Raw genomic sequence first — 13,872 nt, 5'->3', positions numbered from 1 at the left:
TTATCAAAATTTAGCGTTTTCCCTAAACTAATCTCAACAATCTCTGTAATTATTGATCAACTTCTTCAGAATTCATCAATCGCAAATCTAGAACCCATCTATTCTTTTTCATCAATTCATAAACCCTACAATAGATTCCACCTGTTCACCTTAAACCAACACCCTCGCCAACCTTGTCAACGACTTATCATCACATTCAATCGTTCCAGCTTTCTCCAAATTACAAATCAATTCATTGATATGTCAATCCTAGGTCAAAGTTAAGACCATATCAACATAAATCCCCAAATCAGGAACATCACATTCTTATTGAACGACTAGTAATACTTTTGAGGGCCAAATCGCAAAGGTTCTTTTTAGGCTGCAATTAGATGTGGTTCATGAGTTAATTTAGGATTTTTGAGTCTTGAGCTTCTATTTGAGAAGGATCGGTTTTTAAGCTCATTTTAGAGCTTGAATATCTTGGATTGATTCGTTGCTTAGTATTCGGCCTTTGTCTATAAGAGACTTTCACTTGAGAATGAGGATGATTTGGGGATGAAGATTGGTAAAGGATGTTACTCTACTAAACAAGTCTCTTAATTTGAAATTTATTGAATTAATTTGGGGGGAGGGGGGGGGGGGTTGGATTATAGGGCTTTTTTCAAATTTGGACAGAAAATTAACAAAGAATGAATCGACAGTTAAGATTGAGACATGTGTACCATCGTTAGTATAGAGTGTATATATGCACAAAAATTTGGATGGTGAGGGCACTAACATCCTAAAAGTATAACTAGAGCCGTCAAAAGGACTTAACTAATGGGCCGGTCCGACCCAACCTGTTATTGGGGTAGGGTTGGGATATGATTTTTCAAACCCTTTTTTAACCGACGCTTATAAGCCCAACTCTTTTAGGCCCTTACGACATTTCCAACCCTGTACTCTATTTCACTCTCCAAATATAGAATTCTCTATTTTTTCAGACAACCAACTTCAATCCATTCTCTATTTTACTCTCTAAAAAAATCTTTTTCTCTCTCCTCAATATTATTTTATTATTTCTATTTCATTCTTATTTTTCTTATTCATAATATAGATCTCTTCTTTCTTTTTTTCCCGAAATAATCATTTTTTTGTATAATTTTCATGTAATATAAATTTTTATTCTTACAAATTCTTTTTTTAATATAAAACTATATTTTATTCTAAATTTCTAAATAACATACCTTAAAAGAAAATATCATATAATATACAAATCAATGAACAATTAAAATAAAAGTGAAATCATTAATGAAACATGATTATACAAGCATTACATAAATACCCAACTTTTAAGATTATTACGTTGCTCACGCATTCTGGATTTTAAAATGAACATTTTGTACGTAATTTTTTCATGTCTAGCTAAAAGTTGTTCAATTTATAGATTTTCATCTACCACCATTTTTGTCGTTGCAATTGGAGCCTCTACGACATATTGAATTGGTGTATTAAGATTACGTTCATCCTCATGTTGTGCAATATAATACATGTAGTTATTTTATCATGTAGCACTTCCTTTTTTCCAAAAACGTCATTATCCTACAATAAATGCAGAACGTGATTGCAAACCTCCGAATGTATGTTCAAAATATTTTTTTGGCTCGATTATTATTTCATTGTGTAATATTTCTTCTTTTGAGAATGTGAATTACAAATATTTTTAACAATTGTAGACAATTTAAAATTGTGCATTCTTTATAGTGAAAATTAATAATAAAATTAAATTATATTAAATAAAAAATTATTATTAATTCAGAACTTATGTAGTATATATTAAATAATATACACATATTTTAAATATATTTATTACATATAAAAAGAATTACAAATATTTGAAACTTAATTCATATCCTTATATAAAAAATAATATGTCAAAAATATAGAAATAATAATAAAATAATGAAAAAGTGAAATAGAGAGTGTAAATAGTAGTTCTCCAAATTTGTAGTACTACAATTCAACTCTCTATATATAGAGAATAAAGAGTGAAATGGAGGGTGATTGGAGAGCTCATTCTCTATTTTACTCTCCAAATATCGAGAATGAGAAATAAAATAGAGTGGGATTGGAGATGGTCTTAGCCCTCGAGGCTCGATCGGGGTCGGGCCGGGGTTGGCCCATGGGCCAAATTATTTAACTTTAAAATGGAAGTTATGATTCCATTTAACGATATGGATAATTTTGATTTCAATAGTGCAAGATCAACCCCATTTACTAGTCCACCATCAACACCAAAGCCTTTTAATGGAGATTTTTTCTTCAGTGCTCCTCCAAGCCCAACTCATCTCTCTCAATTTTATAGCGAATTTGAAAGTTTATTCGTTACTGATGTGGATGATAATGGTGAAATTAATAGCCATGTTGATGAATTCGCTTTCGATGTTAGTCAAGAATTGGAAATTGGCTCTGTTTCAGCTGAAGAATTGTTTGATGGTGGTATGATTAAACCATCCCCTGTTTTGCAAACTCAGAAGAAAAACAGAGTAGGAGTTTCTGCGAAAAACAAAAAAGTTCAAGAAACAGAGTATTTAAGAAAAAGTAGTGTAACAGAGAAGGAAAGAAGGGGAAAACAGAGAGGTTCGTCGAATGGGTTGTCGAATTCATCGAGTAGAAGATCAGCAAGATCACTTTCACCTATGAGAATATCACAGTATCTATGGGAAGAAGAGGAAGATGAAGAAATGAAAAGTCAATCTTCGAAATCGAACGCGTCTACATGTTTAATCTTGTCTTCATCATCATCTAAAGGAAGTAAAAAATGGAAATTCAAAGATTTTTTCTTGTTTAGGAGTGCATCAGAAGGAAGAGCATCAGATAAAGATCTATTAAAGAATTATACAGCTGCTGGTTACAGAGAAGGAAAAAATTTGACTTCTCGGGGAAATGAAAGCTCTGTTTCTTCTCCATCAAAATCAATTGTTAGAACAAAAAAGGGAAATGTTTCAGCTCATGAATTGCATTACACAGTAAACAGAGCACTTTCATCAGATTTGAAAAAGAAGACTTTTTTGCCTTATAAACAGGGAATTTTGGGGCAATTGGCTGTTAATCCTGCTGTTCATGCATTGGCTAATGGCTTTGGATTATCAAGAAAATAAATATTTTGATTTTTACTTTTCGAGCCGTGAAATCAATCGCTCGAATCTCGATTAGATAAAGTGAAATTTTTTTTCACAATCTATGAAAATATGAAATGTTTTAAATCTCAAGGGATGAGATGAGGTGCTAAAAAAAATTAAAATAAATATTAAAAAATAAAAATAAAAACCAGAAAACCTAAATGTAATCTCTAAGAGTCTTCATTAAAAAAAACTCTCTAACCTAACGTGAAGAATTAAAAGTCTAAAGCCTTATAAATGACAAAGCCCTTAGCCCATTACTCTTAAAAACTTAAGTCCCTAAACCCTAATATTTAAATTCTTGAATACGACTCTCTATCTCGTCTCTTTTATGCTACGATAGTGGACAATGTCACAAATGTGAAGATTTTCTCTTTTAATATTCATCTCTCTATGACTAGTTATTTAGAGAATATAGATTAACAGTTTTAACAAATATTAATTCTCTGTAATGTTTTTAGCTTTTGTTAATTATATCAGTATATATGTTTGTTGTAACTTATAAAATACCTTTAAGATAGTTAATTTATTTTTCTAGTAATATTAATCATTCTAAATTCTTTTGCAAATAATTTTTCATTTTTATATATTTATTTACAAATAGATTAATGGAGGATGAAAATAACACACGTGATGGTGAACGTGGTGACACTATTCTTGAAGAACCTAATTAGAAAAAAATTAAGTTGACATAAGTTGTTTGACACTACTTTGAAAGAACAGATAGAGCTAAACATGGAATTCAAAGGGCAGTGTGTAGATGATGTAAAAAATCATTCAAGTGTGGTTCAATTCCTCATCATCAAGGTAAAAGTTCTAAGACATCACATTTACAACGTCAAATAGGTAAGTGTTCAATGCTTAAAATTTATGATTTAAGTCAAATGTTCGTTAATTCAAGAAGGAAAAATGCAGTCTAGAGAAATTGATCAATGGATACAACTTGATATACTTGCTGAAGCTACCATTAAGCATAAGTTATCGTATTCTTTGGTTGAATATGATGGAATTAAAGCGTGGGTGAATTATATAAGTCCAGATGTTATGTTACCTTCTAGGAACACTTGTGTCGCAGATAATAAGAAAGTCTATATTAGAGAGAAAGAGAAACTGAAGCAAACCTTAGCTAAAATTCCTAATACGATATGTTTGACCTCTAATTGTTGGACTTCATCTAATTATGAGGGATGTATTTATTTAACTCCCCACTTTTTTGATGAAAATTGAAGGCTAGTATGTAAAATTCTAAATTTATGTCGTATGTATTGACGAAGAAAACTTTGATAGAGAAATCAATATTTGAAAAAGGAAATAACATGAAGAATAAAAGATAGCCAAATTCTATTGCAGAGATTGTTACTGAATGATTTTATTCAATAGGCTCTGTAGCATTATATAAGTTTACATATTATGGAATCATATTCCCACTAAACCACTAATGTAATTCCACTAAACCAACTCACCTATACATTAAGAACACAATTATGCAAATATTACATAATAGAAAAACTATCATCTGAAAAGAAAACAACAACCAACAGAAGGCTAAAATATAGTTATACTGCAGACTTAGTCAAACTAAATAATAGGGGCTGATGTTGTACAACTTTTAACACCCATCTCAACATCAGCTCCGGTCTTAACCATGCCTAGTTGTAGACATAAACTTTCAAAATTATGGACACTTAAGCCTTTCGTGAACACCGCTGTAATTTGTTGCTCTGTTTTTATATGCTACAAGTCAATCTCTCCTTGCAATACTTTTTCCCTGATGAAGTGGTAATGTATTTCCACGTGCTTTGTCCTAGCATGAAAAACAGGATTTTCATCCAAGCAAATCGCTGACTGATTGTCACACTACAAGGTAACTGAGTAGCCAACTGGTTGGTGTAAATCCTTCAGCAATTGCATAAGCCACGTACTTTCTTGAGCTGCAGTTGTTGTTGCCCTATACTCTGCTTCTGTTGTTGACAGTGTTACAGTTGGTTGCCTTTTTCTACACCAAGAAATCGCTTCAGCTCCAACTTTAAACACATAGCCAGTTGTTGAATGTCGGGTACTATGATCCCATGCATAGTCAGATTCAAAATATCCGACCAGCTTGCATTCTTCACCTTTCTAATACAAAACACCATAATCAATTGTACTTTTCACATGTCTTAGTATTCGTCGAACAACCTCCATTTGGTGCTTCTTTGGATTGTGCATGTAACGACTCATCACATCAATTTCAAAAAAAATATTAGGTCGAGTCTGAGTTAAATAAATCAGACTACCTACCAATTGTCGATACATCATCACATATGCTAAGTCTTTTCCTTCATGTGCACACGTTTTAGCATTTGTCTCCAATGGTGTTGATATTGGTTTGAAATTCAACATCCCAAACTTTTGCAACAGATCTTTAGAATATCTTTTCTGATTCAAACAAATTCCTTCTTCATTAAAATCAACCTCTAATCCAAGAAAATGGTTGTTGTCCAAGTTCCTACATATGGAATCAAACTGTCAAATTCTTCTTTGTTAGAAGAATTTCTTCTTCACAGTCTCCTGTTAGGATTAGATCATCCACATATACTAGCACAATATCTAGTTTCATTCCAACAACTTTCACAAACAAGCTGGTATTTGCCGGTGGTATAGAATAACAACTATGAGTAAGAACTTCAGAAATATTACCATACCACGCCCTTGGTGCTTGCTTTATAGCGCTTTCGGAGCTTATATACATACTCAAGATGAGCTTGACTCTAAAAGCCCATCGGTTGACACACGTAGATCTCCCGGATCAAACTCTCTGTGCAAGGCATTCTTTACGTGCATCTTCCATAGGTTCCGATTTTTACTGGCAGCAAGTGTAAGTATGATCCGGACTGCCATAAGCTTAGCCACTGGACTAAATGTTTCATCATAATCTAGTCTATATTGCTGTAACAACCCTAAAAAAATGGCAATGCTTAACGTGTCTACAATGCGTAAAATTAAATTGGGTTCACACGGATTGATGCGCGTAGGATAGAACTCTTAACCCTTACAACAACCAAGACAACTAACTTGGGGAGTTAGTTGAGCTAGTAAAGGTTGGTTCCAGCCATGTAGGCCTCCTGAATATGAAGATTTACCCGGATGAGTCTTTACCGGACTTAAAAAATGGAGATCTTAAGTTTGGAGGGTCTAGGGGTAAAATGGTCTTTTTACAGGATAAGGGTAGTATATTAATTACCCTAAATATATAATTAACTATTTAATTAATTAGGTGGAGGATCATTTTGGGGGAGAGAGGGCCGAAAATTGGGTCTTAGAGTGAAGTCTTGCTCCACCCAGGTTCGAACCTAGGTGGAAGCAATGAATTAAATTTGTTTTAATTTAATTTGGTAAATTAATTTAATTAATTAATATTTATTATTTATTAGCTGATTTAAAATAAAAGGGAAATCAGATTTTTTATCATTTAATAATAACCTTATTTGACAAAGTCCTAAACTAGACTTCTAAGCCTAATAAAACTCACTCTCTCACGTCTATCTCTTCAACATTCACAATCATTCTCTCATCCCATTCGCGTTTCTATCTTCCAAATAACATTCAAGAACATAAAACTTACCAAGGTTCTTCACACTTGAATAACTCACAGGAATATATAAGAAAAAAACAAACGTTAATCAATCACGTAGGCAAAGAGAAGGTTTTTCGTCGAGTGGGGTGTTGAACGTGTGTTTGGAGAAGTTTTTAGTAAGCAAGTCAATATTTGAACTTCAAAAAGGTATGAGTTCTCTTCTCTCTTGGTCCCTTTCCCAAGAGACGCCTAAGGTTCAGACGAATCTATTCCAAAAAGTAGGGTTGTTTCCCATTGCATGTCCCTGTCACTAGCTCCCAATGATTCGTTGGTTGGGTATGTTTGCTGGTTGATATTAGGCGTGTGTTGTGTTTTCGTGATGAATATGTTCATGAATGTGTGTTTGAAATACTATGAAGGATCACCTATGTGATCCGAAACTATGTGCATGTGTGTGCAATGTGAACCATGATTATGTGCCTCAGGTTTTAAAGCTCTAAAATGTGATGTTAGTTCTTTGTATTTCATGTACACATGTTTATGTAAATCGTGATGTTCATAAGTGATTTAAAGATGTTGATTTGAGTGTAATTTTTTTATCTTAATGAACTATAAACGAAGCCTCATGGCTCGAATGTATAGACCCATAAGTCTAGCATACGTTTAAAAATAACTGCACCTAAGATGTATGTAATGAAATGATGTAACCCTAGAAGGGTTAAGTAAGAGTGTAAAACACACTGAATGGCCAAGTGCATTGGCACATGATGAAATGAACAATGAGATGATAAAATAAACAATGAAATGATGAAATGAACAATGAAATGATTAAACCCTAAAAAGGTTAAGTAAGAGTGTGAAACACAATAAATGGCCAAGTGCATTGGCATATTATGAAAAGAATATTCACGTAATAAGGGGTGAGTAATTATGAATAGAAAATGTGCTAATGTTAATGAATGTGGTGACAACATGATATGAGACTAATGTAAAAGATCAAAGCAATCTCGAATGAGCCTAAGTAAATGTTACCAAAACGTACTCACCTATGAGAGTGTAAAGTTAATAAAGAGACCATTCTCAATGAACACTCTAATGAAAGTATTGAGATTAACACACTTAATACTAATCATGAGATGAGAAATCATCTATTGAGCTATGATGTACTCATACTAGAAGACAGTTTCCATGACGTATGAGTTGAATGTAATGGAACTTTATACTGAGCACCGATAGACTAGCTATGAGCGGTGATGCCTTCTTTCGGGAAGAGCCGAGGTTCACATAACTCTTATGAGATGAGACTGTCCGGCATGTCGAGTATGGTTCTACTTATATCTCCTAGTCTTTGAACCTATACTTCCAATATAGGTATCTGGCGGGGTTTAATTCCTATATACGCTAGAATATTTTGGGTCACTTTGACTGGTGATTTCACCTCTTTCCGGTGTGGGGGAGACACTGGATTTCATAATGCTCACATGATCTATGTTGGTTAAAGTTAAAGTTCCCAATGAATGAATAAGTCCAACCTCAAATGATGCACATAATAAAATGAATGATACCAAAGGTGTTAGGATAGAATAATCAAGAGGTGAGCTAGACTCAAGTAATAACACTAGGTCATTCTTGCATTGCACAGCGAACCTGATGATTGTCTCAAACTACATCCTAGGTATTGCTGGTGTTCAGACAAGCCTATGAATGAAATGAAATGAAGTACGTATGAATGAAGCAGATTCTGTGTTTGCTAAACAAGGCTCCCTAGTTAATGTCCCATATGTTGAGCCCTCATTTTGGGTAGTCTTGATGTCAAGTCCATAATTCCAAGGTCTCATGGAATATGAACAAATGATATGAAAATGTTATGTGCTATATGCAATATGTTATGTGCTATGTGAAAGATGTTACATGTTGTGTGCAATACGATAAGTATGATGATAGATGTTACTCTCATGGCATGAATTTTCTAATCTAAATTTGGAAAGCTCACTCACTTTCTTAATCAAAATTTGTAAAGTCCACTGAGTTGGGTGGTTCGAGGTTGGAGAGTCATCCATTTTGGGTCCATAGATCATTAATGAGGCCTTAGAAAAGGTCAGGGTGATTAGGGACATGTTGGCTGCTTTTTACAGTCAGCAAAAGTCTTATGCAGACAACAGAAAATGACCCTTAGAGTATGATGTTGGTGACCAGGTATATTTGAATATATCACGTATGAAGGGGGGTGATGAGGTTTGGCAGGAAGGGAAAATTGAGTCCGAGGTATGTTGGGTCGTATTCGATCCTACAACGTGTGGGAGAGGTGGCCTATGAGTTGGCATTGGCTGCGGAACTAGCTTCTGTTCATCTAGTCTTTGATGTCGCTATGTTAAAGAAGTGTCTAGGTGATCCTTCATCGATTCTACCTATTGAAGGTTTGGGGGATGATGAAAATTTGTCTTATGAGTAGGTACCTGTTGAGATTTTAGACAGACAGGTAAAGCGGCTGAGGAACAAGGAGATCGCCAGAGTGAAGGTATTGTGGAGGAATCATCTTGTTGAGGGTGCTACATGAGAGTCCGAGGCCGATATGAGATCCCGCTACCCCCATCTTTTCAGCTCTCATGGTTAGACTTCCCACTTTAAATCTAAGTTTCCTTATCTCTTCATTCTTTGTTGCTATTGCTTGATTGTGTACAGTAACTATGTTATGATCTGACTGGCATTACGCAAAATAGTTAGTGGTTTCATTCGGGGATGAATGTTCCTGGGGGGGGGGATAATGTAACAAACCTAAAAAATGGCAATGCATAACGTGTCTAGAATGGCTACGATTAGAATGGGTTCACATGGATTGATGCGCGTAGAACCAGACCTTTGAACCCTTAGAACAGCAAAGCCAAGTAATTTGGGGAGTTATTTGAGCTAGGAAAGGTTGGGTCCATCCATGTAGGGATCCCGAATATGAAGATTTACTCGGATGAGTCTTTATCGGACTTAAAAAGGGGAAATCTAAAGTTTGGAGGGTCTAGGGGTAAAATGGTCTTTTTCCAGGCTAAGTATAGTATCGTAATTACCCTAAATATATGATTAATTATTTAATTAATAAGGTGGAGGGGAATTTTAGGGAGAAAGGACCGAAAATTGGCTCTTAGAGTGAAGTCTTGCTCCACCCGAGTTCGAACCTAGGTGGAAGCAAAGAATAAATTTATTTTAATTTAAGTTGGTAAATTAATTAATATTTATTATTTATTATTTATTATCTGATTTTAAATAAAAGGGAAATAAGATTTTTTATCATTTAATAAAAACCTTATTTGACTAATTCCTAACCTAGACTTCTAAGCCTAATAAAACTCTCACTCTCTCACGTCTATCTCCTAAATATTCACGATCATTCTCTCTCCCCATTCACGTTTCTCTCTGCCAAATAACATTCAAGTACAGAAAATTTACCAAGGTTCTTCACACTTGAAGATCTCACATGAAAATATAAGAAAAAATAAACGTTAATCAATCACGTAAGCAAAGAGAAGGTTTTCCTGTCGAGTGGAATGTTGGACTTTTGGTCTTAGACGTGTGTTTTGAAAATTTTTTGGGCAGAAAGTCGAGGTTTGAATATCAAAATGGTATGAGTTCTATTCACTCTTGTCCCTTTCCCAAGAGACCTCTAAGGTTCAGACGAATCTATTCCGAAAACTAAAGTTGTTCCCCGTTGCATGTCCCTGTCACTAGCTCCCAATGATTCATAGGTTAGGTATGTTTGCTGGTTGATATTAGGCGTGTATTGTGTTTTCGTGATGAATATGCTCATGAATGTGCGTTTGAAATATTATGAAGGATCACCTATGTGATCCGAAACTATGTGCATGTGTGTGCAATGTGAACCATAACTATGTGCCTCGGTTTAAGGCTCTAAAATGTGATGTTGGTTCTTTGTATTTCATGCACACATGCTTATGTAAATCGTGATGTTCATAATTAAAGATGTTGATTTGAGTGCAATTCTTAATCGAATGAAATCTTGAAAATGCACCTAAAGAACTCACTAAAAACTACTTAAAACGTCTAAACATTTAATGTTAAAGAAGTGAGAAAATAGGCTGCAAAAATTTCCAGCATCTTGTTATTGTGTTTTGGCAAAGCTAGGGGAAATTTCATGTTATGAAAAAATGAATTAAAATATGTGAGATCACTGGGGATTGAACCCTTGACCTCACCATGTTAAAAAATATGAAAATAAAGAAGTAAAAAGGGATGTGGTGAAGGGATTCGAACCATGGTCTTGGCTGGAAAATAAAGTATGAAAATAAGAAATGAGAGGAGTGGGATTCGAACCCACAACCTCTAGGTCAAGCTTAAGAAAAATGAGAAGAAAATAAGTGTGAGGTGTGGGGATCGAACCCACGACCTCTAGGCGGAAAAGGAGAGTTAAATGAAAAATAAAATGAGGCTGTGGGGGTTTGATCCCACAACCTCATGGTCAACTCGAAGAAGCTATAGAAAAAGAAATTAAAATAAAAATGGGTTGTGGGGGTTTGGTCCCAAAACCCCTCAACCAAGAGATAGAAAATATAAAGAAAAGAAATTAAAAGAAAATAAAGGCGTTGGGGCTTGATCTTGGGTCCCCAAGCCATGTGGACCAAAATAAAAATAAATGAAAAATAAAGGTGTTGTCCAAGGCATTCCAAACCGGGTGCCCTTGCCCAAATTCTGTATTGATGCATAAGTCATACGTGCATCAAATATTCAAGACTAATGCTGCCTACTTAGATCGAAATCGAGATCTTGGCATACATACAAGATGTATAAGTCTTGTCCCACATAATCTTAGAAAGATATGAATCAGTTAAATGAACTACGAACGAAGCCTCATGGCTTGTATGTATAGACCCATAAGTCTAGCATACGTTTAAAAATAAGTGAACCTAAAATATATGTAATGAAATGATGTAACCTTAGAAGGTTTAAGTAAAAGTGTAAAACACATTGAATGTCCAAGTTCATTGGCACATGATGAAATGAACAATGAGATGATGAAATGAACAATAAAATGATGAAATGATTAATGAAATGATGAAATGAACAATTAAATGATGAAACCCTAGAAGGGTTAAGTAAGAGTGTGAAACACACTAAATGGCCAAGTGCATTGACATATGATGAAATGAACATTCGCGTAAATAAGGGTGAGTAATTATGAAGAGCAAATGTGCGAATGTCAACGAATGTGGTGACAACATGATATGAGGCTAATGTAAAAGAAGAAACCAATCTCAAATGAGCCTAAGTAAATGTTACCAAAACGTACTCACCTGTGAGAGTGTAAAGTTAATGAAGAGATCAGTCTCTATGAATCTCATGGTAGAAGACAAATTTTGTGATGTATGAGCTTAATGTAATGGAACTTTATACTGAGCACCGATAGACTATCTATGAGCGGTGATGCCTTGTTTCGGAAAGGGCAAAGGTTCACATAACTCTCATGAGATGAGACTATCCGGCATAACGGGTATGGGTCTCCTTATATCTCCTAGTCTTTGAACCTATACTGCTAATATAGGGATCTAGAGGGGTTCAATTCCCATGTAAGCTAGCATGTTGTGGGTCACTTTGGCCAGTGATTCCACTTGTTTTTGGTGAGGGGGAGACACTGAATTTCATGATGCTCACATGATCTATGTCGGTTAAAGTTAAAGTTCCCAATAAATGAATGAGGCCAGCGTCAAATGATGCACATAATGAAATGAATGATACCAAAGGTGTTAGGATAAGATAATCAAGAGGTGAGATAGACTCAATTAATGACACTAGGTCATTCTTGCATTGCACAGCGAACCCGATGAAAGTCTTAAACTACATCCTAGGTATAGCTGGTGTTCACACTAGCCTATGAATGAAATGAAATGAAGTACGTATGTATGAATGAAGCAGAATCTAAGTTTTCTAAAGAAGGCTCCCTAGTTGAGGTCCCATATGTTGAGCCCTCATTTTGGGTAGTCTTGATGTCAAGTCCATGATTCCAAGGTCTCATGGCATATGAACAAATGATATGAAAAATGTTATGTGTTATGTGCACTATGTTATGTGCTATGTGCAAGATGTTATGTGCTGTGTGCAATATGATAAGTATGATGATGCCTGTTACTCTTATGGCATGACTTTCCTAATCCAAATTTTGAAAGGTCACTAACTTTCCTAATCCCAATTTGGCAAGTCCATTGAGTTGATTTTCCATAATCATGTCGTTAGGAAAGAGCTATTCTTACTCATGCATGTCCTTGGTGTGTGCTTGCATATGCCTATACTTAGTACAAAAGTGTACTAATCCCATACAACTCTATATTTTTAGGTGCCGACACAGGTGGACGCTAGAGCTTATAGGTTGACGTGGCAGCTATCTCGACATGGAGCTTTCATCTGGACTTGGTAGGCCCTCATGCTTTCGAGGATGTATACCGTTATTATCTAGCTTAGATGTAGGATTTATCTAGTGGATAATGTTCCACTAGTGTTTTTTCCACTTTCATTTCAAACTTTATATTGGTGTCGTTTTGGCAAGAATACGCTTAATGCAATTAAGAACTTTTTCTTTCTTTTGATTATCTCTATATTAGATGGTGGATTTGTGAACGCCTATGATATTAAGTTTAAAATGTTTATCATGAAATAAGAAAACAAAAAGTTCAAATTTTCAGCTAAAATTAACCTAGATGAAGTAAGAATGACGTATGTAGGCTTGTCTGCGACCTATATGAGGTCAACGACGCCGGTATCGTCTGGGGTCTAGATTCCAGTCGTGAAAATTGCTGAGAAAAGCCTCGGGCTATAATATGAACTTTGTTTCTTTCAATTGACCCATTTATGTGACGTTTTATCTTATAAATCCATTTCCAATAAATAGGTTTGACATCACTTGGCTTTACCACGCGCTCCCAAGTTTGATTCAGTTTAAGCGCATGAATCTCCTCCTTCATAGATTTGATCCAATTTGGATTTTTGAATCCTTCCTCAAAATTCTCTGGTTATTTTTGTATTCTTCTTCTACTATGGCAGCGGCATTGGCATACTGTGGATTAAGCTTTCTGATCCTTGATGACTTTCTAAGAGACTGGGTGTGTTATTTATACTTAGCTCATCTGCTTCACTTTGTTGTTGATAAACACCAGTTTGCCAAGGATTTTGAGCCAA

At 34.9% G+C, this 13,872-nt stretch overlaps 1 protein-coding gene across 1 annotated transcript; it reads left to right on the top strand.

The window, feature by feature from the left end:
- Positions 1-2,162: 2,162 nt before the first annotated feature.
- Positions 2,163-3,227, top strand: LOC101265291 (uncharacterized). The gene has a single exon (XM_004248910.5). The coding sequence runs from the start codon at positions 2,169-2,171 to the stop codon at positions 3,120-3,122; it is 954 nt and encodes a 317-aa protein (XP_004248958.3). The 5' UTR covers positions 2,163-2,168; the 3' UTR covers positions 3,123-3,227.
- The last annotated feature ends 10,645 nt before the right edge of the window (positions 3,228-13,872 follow it).

This window comes from Solanum lycopersicum, chromosome 10 (assembly GCF_036512215.1).
Source record: "Solanum lycopersicum chromosome 10, SLM_r2.1".
In the NCBI taxonomy this organism is placed as follows: Eukaryota; Viridiplantae; Streptophyta; class Magnoliopsida; order Solanales; family Solanaceae; genus Solanum; species Solanum lycopersicum.
The sequence above is the reverse complement of the archived record's forward strand: the minus strand, read 5'-3'. Positions and strand labels throughout refer to the sequence as shown.

Coding starts and splice junctions, on each gene's coding strand:
- LOC101265291 (XM_004248910.5), top strand. CDS start 2,169: ATGGAAGTTATGATTCCATTTAACGATATGGATAATTTTGATTTCAAT.